The sequence below is a fragment of the Drosophila takahashii genome, chromosome X (genome assembly GCF_030179915.1).
Source record: "Drosophila takahashii strain IR98-3 E-12201 chromosome X, DtakHiC1v2, whole genome shotgun sequence".
NCBI classification, from domain to species: domain Eukaryota; kingdom Metazoa; phylum Arthropoda; class Insecta; order Diptera; family Drosophilidae; genus Drosophila; species Drosophila takahashii.
In genome coordinates this window covers 21,336,298-21,354,201 of record NC_091683.1, presented here as the reverse complement: position 1 = coordinate 21,354,201, position 17,904 = coordinate 21,336,298, and the positions used below count along the sequence as shown (strand labels likewise).

General features: G+C 41.7%; 4 protein-coding genes across 6 annotated transcripts; 1 reads left to right on the top strand and 3 right to left on the bottom strand.

Annotated features, from left to right (window-relative positions):
• Positions 1-229: 229 nt before the first annotated feature.
• On the bottom strand, positions 230-2,343 carry ttm50 (tiny tim 50). Its single transcript, XM_017153882.3, has 5 exons — positions 2,000-2,343; positions 1,765-1,933; positions 1,181-1,709; positions 799-922; positions 230-741 (listed from the first exon to the last, which is right to left on the bottom strand). Exons 1-5 carry the CDS (start codon positions 2,193-2,195, stop codon positions 551-553), a joined length of 1,209 nt encoding a protein of 402 aa, XP_017009371.2. The 5' UTR covers positions 2,196-2,343; the 3' UTR covers positions 230-550.
• Positions 2,344-2,996: 653 nt separating this feature from the next.
• Positions 2,997-4,957, top strand: LOC108065526 (uncharacterized). The gene is made up of 3 exons (XM_017153532.3): positions 2,997-3,717; positions 3,778-3,963; positions 4,023-4,957. The coding sequence occupies exons 1-3, from the start codon at positions 3,073-3,075 to the stop codon at positions 4,638-4,640; spliced, it is 1,449 nt and encodes a 482-aa protein (XP_017009021.2). The 5' UTR covers positions 2,997-3,072; the 3' UTR covers positions 4,641-4,957.
• A 171-nt stretch (positions 4,958-5,128) lies between these two features.
• crm (cramped chromatin regulator) lies at positions 5,129-11,236 on the bottom strand. Its single transcript, XM_017153789.3, has 7 exons — positions 11,116-11,236; positions 10,382-10,923; positions 9,191-9,394; positions 7,708-9,122; positions 7,285-7,648; positions 5,981-6,132; positions 5,129-5,917 (listed from the first exon to the last, which is right to left on the bottom strand). Exons 2-7 carry the CDS (start codon positions 10,887-10,889, stop codon positions 5,816-5,818), a joined length of 2,745 nt encoding a protein of 914 aa, XP_017009278.2. The 5' UTR covers positions 10,890-10,923; positions 11,116-11,236; the 3' UTR covers positions 5,129-5,815.
• A 757-nt stretch (positions 11,237-11,993) lies between these two features.
• Positions 11,994-16,757, bottom strand: Syx4 (Syntaxin 4). 3 transcript variants are annotated; one of them, XM_017153511.3, is made up of 7 exons: positions 16,125-16,757; positions 15,207-15,431; positions 13,681-13,774; positions 13,368-13,610; positions 13,185-13,258; positions 12,201-12,449; positions 11,994-12,136 (listed from the first exon to the last, which is right to left on the bottom strand). In XM_017153511.3, exons 1-7 carry the CDS (start codon positions 16,155-16,157, stop codon positions 12,065-12,067), a joined length of 990 nt encoding a protein of 329 aa, XP_017009000.2. In that variant the 5' UTR covers positions 16,158-16,757; the 3' UTR covers positions 11,994-12,064. The 3 variants fall into 3 exon arrangements, with proteins under 3 accessions (XP_017009000.2, XP_017009003.1, XP_017009001.1); XM_017153514.3 differs by lacking the exon at positions 16,125-16,757 and adding an exon at positions 15,564-15,682; XM_017153512.3 differs by lacking the exon at positions 16,125-16,757 and adding an exon at positions 15,545-15,585.
• Between the last annotated feature and the right edge of the window lie 1,147 nt (positions 16,758-17,904).

The following is a 17,904-nucleotide window of genomic DNA, read 5'->3' as shown; positions in this document are numbered from 1 at the left end:
TTCATTGAATTCTATCAAACTCAAAATTCAAATTCATTGAATTCTATTAAACTCAAAATTCAAATTCATTGAATTCTATTCTATTCAATTCTATTCAATTATATAAAACAAAAATTTCAAAATAATTCACTGAATCCATTCATGCAGTGCTCTAGTTTGTGTATGATATTAATTTAACGATAAATATTCCCTTTGATAAGATAAGATAAATAAAACACATGGACTGCTGTTATGTTTTTGGTTTCGCTTTTAGGTCATCTGTTTATAATAATATTATTATGATTACATTGCCAAACAACAAAAACAAGCAAGTTTAGTTATTTATTTAAACAAAAACATTCGCCTTATCTTATCCCAGGGGAATTAATAAAAAGTGCGTGCCTTCCTGCCTTCCTACTCCTAAATCGACGAAAAAATATGGCCAGTGTGCTGCTGCAGGTTTCTTTTATGTTTGTAGCTTCTCCCGATCTCTGTGCTCCGGCAGGCGGAAGGAAGGAAGGTTAAGGTATGGATATGGAACGGGGTGTGCGGGATGGCCAGCCTCCTGATCCTAGCGCCCCAGAATGCTGCGCGACCACTGCTTGACCATGGGCTTGGTCTTCGACTGCTCGACGCGCTCCGCCTCCTGCATTTGCTCGGCCAGCCGGCGCTGGTTCTCCCGGAACTGGCTGATGGGATCGTCGAACTGGCGGTAGTAGTGCAGCACCTCGCGCACATCGTCCACGTTGTTCTGGGCAATAACTGGGAGGGAAAATAGTGTTTATTTCTTGTAGAATCTGACAACTAATCAAGACTCACTCTTCAGGAAGGCAATCAGGTCCAGCAGCTGGCCATCATCGTCATTGCCGTGCCAGCGGGCCAAGCCGAATGTGTTGTCCGGATGCATTTTGGTGGCATTCGCATCCCAGTCAATAACAATTACCTAAAAAATTAATTCTAGTTATCCAAAGTCAAGCTAATAACTAGACATCGGATTTTAGATGAAATCGTTTTTTAAAATACGATTTAAAGCCGCATTTGATTGGTTACAAATTTTATTTATTAAGATATAATTAGATTTAGGACAAAATTAATTGAGGTTTTGTAAAGAAAAATTGTAACCAATCAAATGTGGCTTTAAATCATATTTAAAAAAACGATTTCACCTAAAATCCGATGTCTACTAATAACTAAAACCCACCTTCTTCAAATCACGATTCAGGTTGTCCAGATTCTTCACATGATGGCCGTCCACAAAGTGGGTGGCGTCCCTGACCAGGCGGTACATAATATAGCCATTCGGATCGAGGGCGTCCAGGATGGGGAATACGGTCATGCCCTGTTCGGCGGTAAACACAACGATCTCGAACTCCTTGGCGCACTCGGCGAGGAAGTGATCGACGCCCGGGCGCTTCTTGAAGCGCCAGCCCGTCTGGTATGTCCAGTCCGGATGCACCAGCACGTCCTTCATCTCGAGGACGAGCGTGTAGCGCGGCTGGACATACGGCGGCTTGAGCGGATCGGGCAGCAGCTTGGCCCGCGACGGCTCCTGGATCATCCGCTGATAGTAGTGGATGCTCTTCCACATGCGCTGCAGATACTGCTGCACCAGCGGCTTGTGTGTGAACTCGTCCTCGATGGTCTGCCCATTGGGATCCACCTCGGGCTTCCCGAACTCGTAGACGGCCCAGAAGCCAGCGGCCACCCCACCGCCGCCGAAGATGGCGAAGCTGTGGGAGGATTAAGGATGTGATTAGGGATTCATTTGGCTGGTAAATAACCCACCCCAGCTTCATGCGCTTCCAGGCGCGCTCGTTCTCCTTGGCCTCCTCCTCCTCGCGCTTCTGGCGCTCCTGCTCGGCGCTGCTGTCCACCTCGGGCGCGGTCTGGGGAAAGAGCTTGGCCAGCAGCGGGGCACTCGAGCTGCTGGATCCTCCAGCTGCATTCTCCTGCTCTGTAAAATGGAAAGAGATTCATTTGGATGGGGTTTCCCTGGCTTGGTGGGTTCTCGACAACTTACTGGTGGTGCTGCTGTAGCCGCGGGCTGTGTGGAGGAGCAGACTGGAGGGCAATGGCAGCGTTGTGGAAGTGGCAAGTCGGTGGTGGTGGCGGGTTAAGTGATTACCCAATGCGCCGTGCTGGTGGATTTGGCTGAGTACCCGCGGCGTGCTCAGGCCGCGCAGCATCTGGAGGACGGTGGCCGGTGCCATGGTCATGCTTGCCCGATTTCGTGTCCTTGCCTTGCACCGATTTCGAGTCCTGCCCGCCGAGCAGCGACTTTTTTCTTACAGAATTTCCAATAAAGATTTCAACCTCGCACCGGCACGGCGATGGCGTTAGGGTTTTTTGTGGCCCACTCGCCCAGCAGGCGTTAGTACATTTAGCACGTGGTGACTCGGTAATTGCAAAGCGGCTACTTCCAAGCCAAATCTGGCAGGCTTTTTATTGGGAGCCTTCTTTATAGCGCATGTCCAAAGTTATTGGTCTAAAATTTCAGAAAAACCTTAAATGGGTTAATAACAATAATTAAATTTGCATTAAAATACTTAGTGTCAGAGAAAATGTTATTTTTAGATTAATTGCTAGGAATAAATTCTTAGTCTTACTAATTCCACACCTCAGACGAGCTGAAGGCCTTAGCGCAAGAGCTCCTAATTCAATTAGCTTATAGTTTTTACTTTATGTTAGTTTTGTATGAATAAATAAATAAAATTGATTAGTTTTATCGTTAAGCTCTTATGTGGAATAAAAAAATACATAAAAATAATAATTTAAATTTTATATAATAATTATAATAATTATAATTATTACTTTTGAATTTTCTTCTGAATAATAAACCACTTGTAATTACTTTTTGTATTTACTTTTTCTTTCTATATAAAATATGTGTTGTAAATTAAAATCCCTAATACATTTAAAATTAAACATTTAGCTATTTTCGAGCCGTTGCGTCGATATTGATCTGGCTTTTTTAGCTGCCAACTCTAATGCACCAGCTGATCTCTGACGACATTTGAAAACAAACCTGAGTTTAGGACGCCAAAGTTAGTTGCTAATTTGTTAATCGCCACTGAAGTCTAACCAAAGGCCACCATGTCGGCTGGATCGGTGGAGCCGTTGGCCCATAGCCAAACGCCCCTGGACGCCCTGTGTCGCGTTTGCCACACTTCATCCCCGCGCTGTTTGCCGCTCTTCAAGCCACTGAATCACCTGATTTCCGGGAAACTATCCACCCTGGCCAGCATCCTGAGCTACTGCAGCGGCCTGGAGATCCTGGAGACGGAGCTCTTCCTGCCCCACCACATCTGCCCGGGCTGCGTGGCCAAGCTGCGGCTCGCGCTGGAATTCAAGCGGAGTGTCCACCGAATGGACAGGCTGCTGAGGCAAAGTCATGCGGACTTTTGCCGCTCCAAGAGGATCAATGAGCTGGGAATCGAAGCTAAGATGTCGCCGGGCATCACCGAGGACCTCGTCTTTGTGATCGATGACCAGGAGGTGGCAGAAGAGCCCTTAGAAGCCATTCCAAATGAAGAGGAGCACCTGGTTGTAGAAGAAGTTCGGGTGGAAAAGCGGGAGATGGAGCCAAGTTTGCAGGAACAAATCCCTGAGATGATGAACCAAGAGGAGCAGCTCCTCTTGGAGGCCAAAGCTGCTGAAGATCTCTACGAGATTGTGGAGGAGCCGGAGCAGCCTGTAGTAGAAGCCCTGGACTCCAAAATGAGGTCAGGAAAAACGTTGGTAAGTTGACTTAATAAATAGTGAGAAGAAAATTCTAAAATAGTTTTGTTATACCTACAGATCACCAAAAGAACCACCTTTGAGTACCACATAGCGCTCGAAAACAAGCCACAAAAAAGAGCTCAGAGAACTAAAGAATCACTCCAAGATCTCTACGAGATTGTGGAGGAGCCAGAGCAACCACAGAAGTCCTCGGCCAGGAGAAGTGGTCAATGGAAAGCGCAGAACCCCTCGTTGCAGTGTCAGGTAAGTTGGCCAAATATGTAGTTGTGAAACCAAAGATGACTTACCCATTTTTCCCGTAGATTTGCGGCAAGCAGCTCAGCACCAGCAACTCGTTCAAGTACCACATGCAGCTCCATGGCACGGCCACGCCCTACGTTTGCCGCATCTGCGGCGAGTCCTTCAAGACGCGCAATGCCCACGACGGTCATGTGACGCTGCACGATCTGAACAATCCGAATAGGTGCCCCACCTGCTTCAAGGTCTACCGGCAGGCCTCGTCGCTCCGCACCCATCTGCTGATCCACAGCGGCATCAAGCCCTTCGAGTGCAACATCTGCGGCAAGCGGCTGACCCAGAAGTCCGGCTACAAGAAGCACATGCTCACGCACACGGGCGAGAAGCCGCATGGATGCGACATCTGCGGCCGCAGCTTCCGCTACTCGAGCAACCTGATTGCCCACAAGCGCAGCCACAGCCAGGAGAAGCCGCACCACTGCCAGGTGTGCCAGAAGCGGAGCTTCGGCAGCCGCTCCGAGCTGAATCGCCACATGCTCGTGCACAGCAGCGAGCGACCGTTCGGCTGTGAGGAGTGCGGCAAGTCCTTCAAGCGGCAGGTTTCCCTCAGCATCCATCTGCAGTCGCATAAGGAAGGTCGCAGGCGGAAGAAAATAAATCGGAAGGTGGAGGAAGATACCTGATTGCAGGCATAGATTAGAGCCCAAGAATCTCTTTACTTCTAGTTAATATTCTCATTTATATATACATTAGAGCCCTGCGTTAATCGTTCGATTTTTGTTTTATCATAGTATGCCATGAAGTTTCTGATTTGTTTAATTCAATTGTGAAATAAATTGAATGTTTTTCAAATTCCTTTCAAATTGAATGAATGAATGAATAATTTTTATGAATTTGAAATTTTTTTGTGCTTTCTTTTGAGAATAAAAAGTGAAACATTTTTAACAAATCAATGTTAAAACGTTTAGAAAATAAAATTAATGCAGATTTAATCACAAAATTATGGCCCTTTCTTCTACTAAAGAAATTGTCGTTTAAATTATTTCGGAGTTCATGCCATTCATTCATTCAATTCTATTAAACTCAAAATTCTAATAAATTCCTACATATAAAACAAAAAATGCATTGAATCCATTCATGCTGGGCTCTAATATACATATACCCCACGATATTGTTTTTAGTTTAGTTTGCTTTTATTTTCGGTATTCGCCTTTGTAAAATAACAAGTTTTAAGTGTTACTGTTACAAAATACGCTCTAGGATTAAATGTTGTTCCTCTGTTCTCACCTAAATGATGTACTTTATATATATACTATATATATGGTTAACAAGGGGCGGGAGACTTTTAAAACGTTCGAGTCTTCGTTTCGGGAATTTGATTTTGTTGGGTTTTAATTTATCATGCAGAGAATCTCTATACAAATGGAAGTTTCGATTGGGTTTGGTGTTCTTTGTTAGAGGCTTAACTATACTGAACCGATCTTACGTGCTAAAAAACCAATTAGAGGAGTGCGGAACGAGTGTGCGAGCGAGTAGACAAACATAGAAGGGCTGAGAGTTGTTTAAAAAAATACGGGGAGTTATCGCGTTCGATCGCATGTTACATAGAGTTAATGTATAAATAAATATATATATGTTTAGACAATGTGAGTGCTTGCTAATACTTGGCATACATAAAATGAGAATAGATCACAAAAAGTCGCATAAAAACATAGATGTTAATTCGTATAACATATGGGATGAATAATATCAGTGAGTTAAAAAAAAGAAAACGAGACATGAGACTTCGACGATCTCAGGGTCCGGATCTGTGTAAATAAACGAAGGAGACACGACCGGTGGCCCGCAGTTGCCACTGCTAATCCTTCTCCTGCTGCTGCAGCAGGGCGGCGATCTCCTGGAACTTGTGCCGAAAGTCCACGCTGCTCTCGCTGATCACCGACATGCTCGACGAGGGATCCTTGGATGAAATGTATACATTTTTGTTAATTTTTAATCAATAATCAATACTATAATGACTCACCAGTATATCCCTGGTGGCATCAATCTCATCCAGATGCCCCAGCAGCGAGGTCAGCGAGAAATCATTGATATTCTCCTCCAGCCAGCGAGCATTGGAAGTCGAGTCCCTGAGCAAGTGCATCGGGCTAACGCTGCCATGGAAGAAGTTTTGTGCTGCAGGGGAAAAGATATTATTTAAGGCGGGAATTGATTTACAAAGCATAAAATTAACTACCGAGAAACAAACCAAACATTTGAATTATTTTTAATTTTTTGTTTTATATTTAATTAGAATTAGAATTTGAATTTAATAGAACTGAATAAATGAATGGCATGAATTCCGAAATGACAACAATTTCTTTAGAAGAAGATAGGGCCATAATTTTGTGATTAAATCTGCATGAATTTTATTTTCTAAGCAGCTAACAATGATTTGTTAAAAATGTTCCACTTTTTGTTCTCAAAAGAAAGCACAAAAAAATCTGGCAAATTCAAAAAAATTCATAAAAATTATTCATTGATTCATTCAATTCCAAATGAATTAGAAAAACATTCAATTTATTTCACATAGAATTGAATTAAACAAATCAGAAATTTCATGGCTCTAATTTGCATTCAATAAAGAAAAACAAGAGAGAACGCTATAGTCGGGTTGGTGTCCCGACTATCTAATACCCGTCACTCAGCTAAAGGGAGTGCGAACGCTGTGTCGGGTTTGTGTCCCGACTAATAATCGTAACTCAGCTAAAGGGAGTGCGAGGGAGATAGATATATTTTTTTTGATTGCGTATAACTTTTTAATGAATGGTCCGATTTGAAAAATGTCTTCTACATTTCGATAGGTATAAATATACACAACAAAATTGCATTTATACTTATCGGAAATCTTTAAGGATGTGGGCGCAGGACCCATTTTAAAATCGTTAATGGGCGATTGTGGGCGTTAGAGGGGGCGTGGCGCTCGGCTAAAATAAACTTGCGCTGCGTAGGAAGCCAAAGAATATGTGTGGGAAATCTCAACCTTCTAGCTTTTGTAGTTTCCGAGATCTCAGCGTTCATACAGACAGACAGACGGACAGACGGACAGACGGACAGACGGACAGACGGACAGACGGACATGGCTAGATCGACTCGGCTAGTGACCCTGATCAAGAATATATATACTTTATGGGGTCGGAAACGCTTCCTTCTAGCTGTTACATACTTTTGCACGAATCTAGTATACCCTTTTACTCTACGAGTAACGGGTATAAATACTTTTAATGAGGGATTTGTTTTAGGAAAAGCGAAAAATATGCTATGAAAATTAGACATAGATCTTCCTACTTGTGCTCTCATCCTGGACCGCCTCGGCCAGGGAACTGCTGACGCCGCTGCTGCCGGTGGTGGCCACACAAAAGTCCAGATTGGGCATGTCGCGTGCGCCGCCCTGATCGCCGCCATCGCCGAGGAACTGCTGATCCGCTTGCTGCTGCTGCTGCTGCGCCGGCAACGCCGCACTCAGGCTGGAATCGGAACCCGCAGAGCTGATCCCCGAGGAACTGGTGCCGCCCAGGCGATCGATCGGCTCGAAGAGGCCGCTGTGCAGTTGGCGCACACTCAACAGATCGTACGGACGCACGCCCATGGAGGCGGGGGGCAGGAGACGGCGCTGCACGAGCACCTGGCGACTGATCTTCTGTCGCGTGAGCTGTGGGTTATCAAAGATTAATTAATTTTCAATCAAAAACAACTAAGAAATCAACTCACCGCCGAAAGCTGCCGCACGGGATCGATGATGTTGGCTATCGGCCGCCTCACCGGCAGCATCGGCGTGCGGAAGCTGCCCTCCGCCATGCCCACGCCGCCGGCTGCCGCCGCCTCCGCCAGCTGCTGCGCCTTGCTCATCAGATCCCGCTTGCGGTCGCATGTGTGGCCGCAGTTGCACTGCCGCTTGCGCACGCGCTCGCTGAGATTGGCCACCAGCAGCAGGTGCTTCAGCCTGTTGCTCACCGACGATGTGGTGACGGCCTTGACGCGTTCCACGCTATCACAGTCGTTGGGATTGTACGGCAGCGAGGAGCTAGCCGTGTTTACCGAGGAGGAGGAGGAGGAAGATGCGGTTATTTGGCTGACGGCGGAGGAGGAGGTTCCCGTTTGGGTGGCCACCGACGAGGAGCTGGCCAAAATGGCCGTCGAACTCTCCAGCTCACACCAATAATACTCGAGCTCCAGCTTGGAGTCCTGGCCAAAGACCACATACAGATCGCCAATGGTTATGTCCGCCGCATTCGCCTCCGTCCAGCCCTTGCGGATTCGCTTGAGGATCTCGTCGCTGAGCAGGGGCTTAAAGTTTCGAGCCTGCGCCGCGGCGGCCGCCTCTTTGGCTTCCTTGCGCTTGGAGCGAGCTGCCGGCTGCGAGGCTACGGAAGTGGAAGGAGCAGGAGTAGCTGGTGGCTCAGTGGCCGCTGGAGGAGCCAGAGGATCATTGGAAGTTTCCGGGACAACAAGGGATATCTCAGAGGTGGGCTGAATTGGAGCTCCCTGCTCTACGTCACCGAGAAACTCCTGAATCTCCTCGCCCAGCTCATCGCCGCTGCTATTCTCCAGCTTCACCAGATTCCCCTCCATGCCCACCTCATCCAGGCTCTTCTCCAGCGGCGGACTGGCACCCGATTTGGGCTTCTTCGTCTCCGGCGAACGCTTCTCGGAGCCGCTCTCGGTGCGGGGTCGCTTGCTGGCCGCCACCGTGATGCCGGGCAGGCTGCCCAGCGACTCGCTGCGCACCTTGAAGCCCAAGCGCTCCTCGTAGGCGGTCAAACAGATGTTGATGCTGCTCAGGTAGGCGGTGATGCTGAGCAGGGGTCGGTGGATGGCCACTCCCGGCCGCGGCTGGAAGCACAGCGAGGGATCGAGCGATGAAGCTGCCGGCTCAGGTTCATTGTTGTTGTTTGCGGAAGAAGTCGCCGGAAAGAAGACGCTCTTCTCCTCGTGCAAACGCTGATTGGCACTGCGCCATTTGTACTCGAATGTCTTGATCAAACTAATCAGCTTCTTGTGCAGCGGAACGATGATCCTGCCGCGTGGATTCTGTGCCAAAGACTGCACCCGACCGAAGGCCTCCATATTGGCGGGCGTCACCAGCACCTCCACCTTGCTGGGCAGACGGATGTCCTCAAGGGAATCTATTTAAGGGCAAGGGATATACATTTAGATTTAGATAATTGGAAGAAGAGTAGGGAGAAGAACTCACCATCCAGTTGATTGAGTCGCCGGAGCGCCTTGCACGACGGCGTCTTGATGCGGATGTTCTTGCCCTTGCAGCGCACGGTGATCTGTCCCTGGTAGACCAGCTGCTTCAGCTTCATGAAGTGCTTCTCCGTGAGGAACTGCAGCTTGCGACGCATCTCGCCGTAGTTAATCAGCGTGTACAACTCCTGGGCGGGCTTCTTGAGCTCTGGAAATGTGAGGAAATTATTAGTTTAGGGGTTATATGTTTTTCAGATATAATCTATTAATATTTTAAAAACTTCTAGGCTGGAAACCTAGTAAAGAGTTCCTAAAAGGCAACATCATTTACTAGAATTAAACATTCTTAGTTCAAGTGATGAAAATTATACATTTTCAAGTGAACAAAAAGTATCCCATAATTGTAAAGTTAAATTAATTGATTTTCTAGGAATTTAGCGATTCTGAGAAACTCTAAGATAAAAGCGGGAATTTTTAGCGCGCAAATATAATTTTTTCTAGAAGCAATTGGCCTGCTTTTGTGTATTATTAATATTTTTAAATATTCAAAGAACATTTAATAAATAGCTTAATATTTAGGAAATTAATACAAAATATTAAAATGATTTTTCCTAGAAACAATTGACCAACTTTTGTATGCTAAAAATAAATTTAAATATTCGTAGAACATTTAATAAATAAATGGCCTAGTTTGTTAGCTTAATATTTAGGAAATTAATACAAATATTAAATAAATACAATTGTTCTATTTACCGATACAAAGAATTTAAAAGTTTTAAGCGGGAATTTTTAGCGAGCAAATATGATTTTTTCCTAGAAACATTTGGATATTATTATTTTGAAATATTCGTAGAACTTATAATACAAAATTGCCTAGTTTGTTGACTTAATATTGAAGAAATTAATACAAATTTTCTAGGAATTTACCGATTCAGATAATATAAAAGTTAAAAGCGGGAGTTTTAAGTGCGCAAAAACAATTTTTCCTGGAAACAGTTGGCCAACTTTTGAGTAATATTAATATTTTTAAATATTCCTAGAACATTTAATAAATAAAATGTCTAGTTACCTAGCTTAATATTTTAGAAATTAATATAAATACTATTTTTTTAAATGCATGCTACTTTTGAGACTAGATTGGCTGACCCAATTCGACCTGCGCTGGTCCAGAAACTTCCATAGACCCTCCTCTTACCTTCCGAGTAGCGCACATACTTGCAGATCTTGTGGTAGGTCTGGTAGTAGTGCTGGCGCACCTGATCCTTGGTCTTGAAGCTGTAGTCGCTGCTGGCGTTGCGACGCTTCAGCTTGGCATTGATGCAGTTGGCCACCGCCTCGAAGTCCTTGCCAAACTCATTCAGGGCATCGAAGAAGCAGTTGCGCTCGACATTCGTCCAGGTGGTCTTCCCGCTGCCCGTCTTCAGCTGGCTGGGCGTCTTCTGGGCGGCCTTCTCGTCCTTCTTGCTCAGCTCCCTTTCGCTGGGCGGCGGTGTCATCGGTCGCGTCTGGTCCTGCTTCATCTTCTGGATGACCCGGGCACTGGCCCGCGTCCCTGGACAATTGTGCGTGGTCACCGAGCCCAGCAGCTCCTCCTCGGGCAGCTCAATCTTCGAGAGCAATCCTCCTCCTGCTCCCTTGCCTCCATTCGGAAACGGCTCCTCGATGGAAATGGCCGACGGTGGCGGCTTGCACAGGTCCTCCATGTTGGCCAATCCACATCCGCTTGTCGCCTACAGCCTGCGGGGCATTATTAATTACAATATCAATTAAACTGCGTAGTCTTCTGGGGAAAAGTGGCTAAAAATGGCGCTCGCCGCCGCCGGACTGTCGGATTTTGTTTGTTATTGTCGCCAAATCACTGGTCTAGAATTATCCAAACCTGATCCGAACTAATCTAGGAACCTTTGGCCGGGTCCGCCAGGCACTCACCTAGAAATCGGACATGGAAAATCGTTGCTATATGGCTATATAAAAGGAAATTATTAACGAGACGCCAGGGATGTTGATGTTATTTTTTTTTCCGCTAGGTGGCAGTGTTACCAGATGGCGAATTGACTTTCGCACCAAATGCTCTCGACCAACCCTGATTTTCTACTAAATAAACTTTTCCCACTAAATTCAAACAGCCACTGTCCCAAGAAAATCCTTCAATATTAAGGATTATGTTTGAATTTTATGTTTGTAATGTAATAAGTAAAATTGTACTTACATTGCAGAGCATCAAACTTTGTTTTTAAAAAATCATATTAAATTGATTTTTTTACCCAGTCACCGTAAAGACTAGTTATTTAAACTTTTATTTAAAAAAACTTAACCGATTTTTATTTCTTTTGATTACTAATTTGACTGATTTTTAAAGACTTGATAGACAGTTTTAGTTGTTTTCCATATCCGCTGATTTGTATATAGTTTTTGGACAATAACGAAAAAAGTGTCATGTTTGACGTTAAAAATAAAAGTGTCAATAAATGTTTTTCACGGTCCCTGGTCTAACAATATTTTTTAAGTTTTCATTTCATACTTTGTTAAACAAAGTATACATTAACTATTTGTAAAAATAAAACCGACCAACAGATGGCGCTAGGTCTGGCTATAACACTTACATTTTCTCTAACTAAAAGTGGGATTTAAATCTCGAAACCGTTAAAAACCATTAGTAATATATTAGATATAAAAATCAGGTTTTTACTAATTCATTGAAAAAAAAGAGGTAAACATATTACAAAATGGTAAGATTTTATTAAATAAAACCACTTTTATTTATTTAGCTTACCCTGTTGACAAATCACAAAAGTCATTGAAGAGGATGTGGTTTTAAAGTTTATTTTCTTAAAAATAATTCTTAAAAATAAGCAAAAAAATAGTTGTCGCAGGTGCATCACAAATAAATACCAACGAAGAGTAATACTAACAAAATTGCTGCAAGTATCGCGATGAGCATTATCTTTTTCTGTAAATATAAATCAAATAAAGTCAGTTGAATGGCGATTTCCGGGATTTAAGATCAGTCGCACCTTTCGCGCCCTTTTCTGGTGCTGTTCCGCCTGGTCCAGTTCGTCCGCCCCCTTGTCCACGTGGAGGGTGGCCTGCTGGGCGTGGAACTCCACCCGCTGGATCACTTCGCTCTGCTCCATCACCAAGGTCTGGATGCGCATGAACAGGGCGTGGACCTCCTCGATGGACTTCTCCAGGCGGCGCAGCTCGTTGAATCTGTCCATCATTTCGCGCAGTGTCTGCCGCTCCTTCTCCGTTTCCTGCAGGAACTGCAAATGTAAGACCACAAAATATTACAATATATTTATATTAAATTTTGTACTTTTGTCTGATAGGTAATCTTTCTGCCGAAGTACAAAAATAATATTTATCGGTTTTTTATGGATAATTCTTGTATTTATATTGTTATTTCTAAATAACAACAAAAAAGTTATTGGTTAAACAAGGTTTTAAAAAATAAATAGGAACCGTTTTAAATATTATTACAGCTTTTTTTAAAGACCATTTGTTTGTGTCTTTTATAAATTTAAATAAAATTAAAGTTGAGTGATTCAAGTATACAAAATATATAGAAGTAGCTTATAAATCGCTAAAAATAGATATTAATAGAATATTATATTGAATTCCGCCCTAGTTCAGCACAAAGTGATTTCTGTGGCATCCCCGATAATACATATATGTACAAAAACCGAAGTGACTAATAATGGACATTTTAATTTGCTGCTCATCGGCTTGTAATTGATAGCAATTAAAAGATTGTCTTGTTCATTAAATTTATATTTATCCACCTACAAAATATATTTTACATGGCGTGTAATTACACATAAAAAAGTATATTTAAAAAAATATATATACAAAAATACTGTATAAATCTTGAACCCTACGAGAAAGGGATTGTTAATTTAATCTCTTTCAATATTGAATTTCTATTTTAGTGATAATCTACATTATCGAACAGATGTATCTTTTGTTTTACTTCTCTGTATCATTTTTTCTGTACTCACATTGTCCACAAAGAGTTTTGTTGTCTTGTTCTCGATGAGTAACTCGATTTCTTGTTCGCTGGCTTCTGAATTAACTAAAAAGAAGATAAATGGTTAAGAAAAATCCTTAATCACAAATTCCTTAGTTTATAAAAATAAATATACAAATTGATAAAGCTTTAGATGACATTAATAAATGCTTACTGATTTTCGTATGCAGTCTCAGATTCTTTTTGACTTTGGTCTCGTAATTCTGCAGGAAAAGTTCGTTCTTATGCCAGAGATTGATGAAAGTCTGGTGGAGGCCGTAAAAGAGGGTCCTTTTCATCCTCGCCTCCAAACTGTAGTCGTTTTCCGCAGGAAGATTTGCCTTGAAGTCCTTGAATCTCGTCATCAGCGTATTGCCCAGCCTCAGGTTTTTGTTGTGAAGCTCATCCATCTCGTTCTCTGGGGGTTGGTTTGAATAATGATATAGATAGCACTTCAAGATCTAAGGGTTTCTAGTGGAAATTTCTACCGTTGAACGTTCGCAGATTTATCGTTTGGGACATGCGGTTCATCGCCTCCAAATTGCCGGCTATCTGTGCGAGTTGTTGGCGTATCTCCGTGTACTGAAAGGGATATATAATTATATTTAGTATATATCCTTCAAAATATTTAGGAAGTTCTTTAAAAATAATAATATTTTTTTGGACTTCGTGTTTCCAAGATCATATGAACTAACTTTTGAAAGCAGTTTTTTTTAACATTAAAATTTTTGCTTTAAATATAAAATAAATAAAATTCAAATTTGTTAAACAATTTTACCAATACCAAAATAATTAATTAAACAAAGAGTTATCGAGATGTACACAAGTATAAACCTCTATAATATTTTTGAAAATATTAATTCTCTTGTTTTATTTCAGATTTTTTTTTTAAAGAGTTTTACAACTTCTCTTTTTTTAGCGAGAGATAGCAAGATTTTTTGTTTTACCTCTCATAAGATTTTCTGCCGGTTGTCAAGTGCGAACTATTTGTTTACATTAGCGGAGAGTTCAGAAGGCCCCTTAAAAAGTGGGCGGGACTCTTCTCTCTACATCGCTCTCTCAACTTCCCGTGACCACAACAAAAACATAGGTACTTAATGGAAAAAGGTTTTTTTCTACACTTATCACGAGTTTTTGCGCTACGCCGGCAACGATTGAGTAATACAGCTGATTCATATAATAAACGTTAAAAACGAATCTCCCTCTCTCTCGCTTTAACTCTCATTTAGAGAGTACCTTAAGCTTTTTAACTGGATATTAAGAGATTTGTATATATTTTTGTTATGCTTAGTAATCAAAAGATTATCTTTTTTTGATATATCTGTAAATATCTATAAAATACAAGATTATCATAATAATTTTAAACATTTTTTCGGGTTAAATATTAAACCTTCACAATTCAAAGAATTAAAATATAAAACATGGTATATATATTTATACCCGTTACTCGTAGAGTAAAAGGGTATACTAGATTCGTGCAAAAGTATGTAACAGGTAGAAGGAAGCGTTTCCGACCCTATAAACTATATATATTCTTGATCAGGATCACTAGCCGAGTCGATCTAGCCATGTCCGTCTGTCCGTCTGTCTGTCCGTCTGTCCGTCTGTCCGTCTGTCTGTCTGTATGAACGCTGAGATCTCGGAAACTATAAAAGCTAGAAGATTGACATTTTGCATGCAGATTCTTGGAGTTCCTACGCAGCGCAAGTTTGTTTCAAAAGGGTGCCACGCCCCCTCTAACGCCCACAATCGCTTATATACGATTTTAAAAATTTCAATATTTCGGAAAAGTAAAAATGCAGTTTTATGGTGTTTATCAATACCTATCGAAAAGTATAAGAAATTTTTTAAATCGGACCATTCGTTAAAAAGTTACGGCGGATCAAAGTTTTTATCTCCACCTCCTTCGCACTTCCTTTAGCTGAGTAACGGGTATCTGATAGTCGGGGCACCCGACTATAGCGTTCTCTCTTGTTTTTGTTTATTCCCTAACAAATCCTTGTTGTCGACTCACCGGATTGAGTATATCGTCCACATTCGATCCATACTGCGCCATTTTTGCACTGGATCGATCCTTGGTTTCGCCACTAGTATTGATGTTGTTGTTTTGGCTGACCACACTGTAACTATTATTGTTCCCGCCGGTGTTGTTGATGATGAACTCCGTGGTTCCACTGTACACGTTTAATAGCAGTGAACCGTTGGACGACGAATTCGTCGAGTTCGTGCTCAGTGAGCGCTAAAATACAAAAAAAAACCAAGAAAATATACGAAAAAAATTCAAAATAGGTCCATGCGATCTTAACGAACTGCAGTGAAAAACTGAGAAAAAACTAAATAGAAACTACCAACTTTGGTTGAGTTTATTTACGTTTGTGAGTTCACAATCTGGCGCGGTGTAAATGAACAATAAAAATGACTTCGGCACTGAAATTCACTTAGTGCTAAAAGTTTGTGGGGCCATCGGGGGGTGGTTTCCCGTAAGTGTGATGTGTGGCCACATTATCGCCGTTATCTCTGGCCGATCTGATAAATACCATAGAGAACCCCCTTGCCAAACCCCTCGGGTTCTCAAGTCGAAATAGTGCCAAAAGCGCCCACAGAAGAATTGTGAGAAATTGAGCAAATTGTAAAGAAGACGTCGGAACATTGGTTCCAAAGTGGGGCAAAAAAAGTGTCAATGATTGAAGATTGTTTGGATATATTTCGGTTCTGTCGAAAGCCTTGGAATATCAGACATAAGGGAAATCTTTGTGTTTTATACCCGTTTTTATAAAAATTTCCGCACTTTCCGCTTTTATTAAGCTTATTTATTTTTTTTTCAGCTTTCCATGCTTTTTAACCACTGTGCTTGAGGCTAATTAGCAGTTACCTCATCCACACCTCCCAACTGCCCACATATCTCATATTTTCTTATTGTTGCTTCACTTACCTGTAAAAGCTCAGGCAGTCGATCTTTTCCCATTTTTGTATTTTTTCTATTGACTTTTATTTTAACTGTTTAAAAATATATTTAAAAAAATGTATTTTTTGTTCCTGTTTCAGGGGCTTGAGAATTTCCTTTACAATATTTTTTGCAGCGGTCTGTTTGAGCTTTGTTCTTAATTTTTGCTGTTGTTGTTGCCTTTAACAGCTGTTCGCGAATGGGAAAATTAAGATTGAGAGCGGCGAAGAGAGTGAAACTTGTCGCATTGTCTGTTATCAAAGCTTATCAGCTGGCGGGCTTCCGATAAGAAACGCCTAAATATTTACGGAATGCCCTTCACAAGGCGAAAGAGAGGGGTAGAAAATGGGAAAGAGACAGGAATATGGCGATGGAGAGAGACAGCGGTTATCACTTATCACCTTTTTGCCATTTATTTGCCGCTCTTTCTTCTCTCTTTCTCGCTCTCGCGTTTCAGCACACTTTTCCACAGACACAAAAACACAAAATAATTCGGATTATTTGAAAAACGGCTTTCCTTTATTTTTACAAATTTTTGTACGATTTTTCCGCTACATTTTCTGCCGCTTTTCGATTTATTGAAAATCGATTCCTTTGTCTTGACCGCGCCGCATTCGTTTTCGAACTAAAAAATCGACGCCGGCACAAAAACGCAGAGCCTCCAAGTCGCGTCGAGATTTCTTTCAATTCAAAAAGATTAAAGACAGCAAACACTCAGCTTACAGCGGGGTTCAAAATAATAGCAGTTATCTGACATAAGTTCTGGTTTATGATTTTTCTTTATCGGTTTTCTAGTTAATATAGTGAAATAACAAAATATCAGGTATAATTATAAAAATGTTTAATATATTTGTAAAGTCTTCAAGACTTCATTACATTCCCTTTTATATATATTATATTTTAAATTTGAGAACGGATGTCATGCAAAGTGCATTTTTGTCTAACAAATAAAATCAATAAGCTTTAATAATTTTTATTTTTAGTACAAAATGTAATATACTTAATTAGTACACAGTTCCAAGATTAAGTAACAAAATATAAATATTTAAAGCAGTTTATAATTTTCCTTATGTACAACGAATATGGGACTTTTTTATTTCATTTAAAAAAGAAATATTTTATTACATTTTTAATAGTATTTATTTGCTGTTTTAAAACATGGAAATGCAATTTTCTTGAACTGTACTGTATTTCATACGTTCGTGTGCTTTTGCTGGAGAGCGATAAAGATGGAGACTCGTACTATATTATGTGTAGTTAGTTGCGATCTACATTTTTTTGTTGTCTCCGAATAAAATGAATAAATCGTCTTTTGCCCCCGAAATGAAAACTGGTTAGGCGGCGGAGAAAAATGTGTTAATTGTTTTTTATTATTATTATTACTCTTTTGTATGGTAAATATTTCTACATTGTTCTGACATTGTTGTTGCTGCAGTATTTTTCACGCTCCATGTCGCTGTTCAATTGAAATTGTAACGAATAACGTTAATTTAGGCAGCTGGAAAACTTTCCGATGCAACGCACGCTTTTAGTCATCGGCTGTGCTCGTCGGCTTGAGGGGTGGTTTAATGGTGTTGCACCGAAAAATGCCTACGCGTTGTCAGCCTATCTTAAAATTAGCGTGCTGCGACAAAATTCATTTCCCAGATACACATAGACATGCACTGTAAAACGTAACTACAACCGGAGATAACAAAACTACGAACTTGACCCCTGACGTTCTAAGACATACACATTTTTCATACAACCACTGATCTTGTTGTGGTCG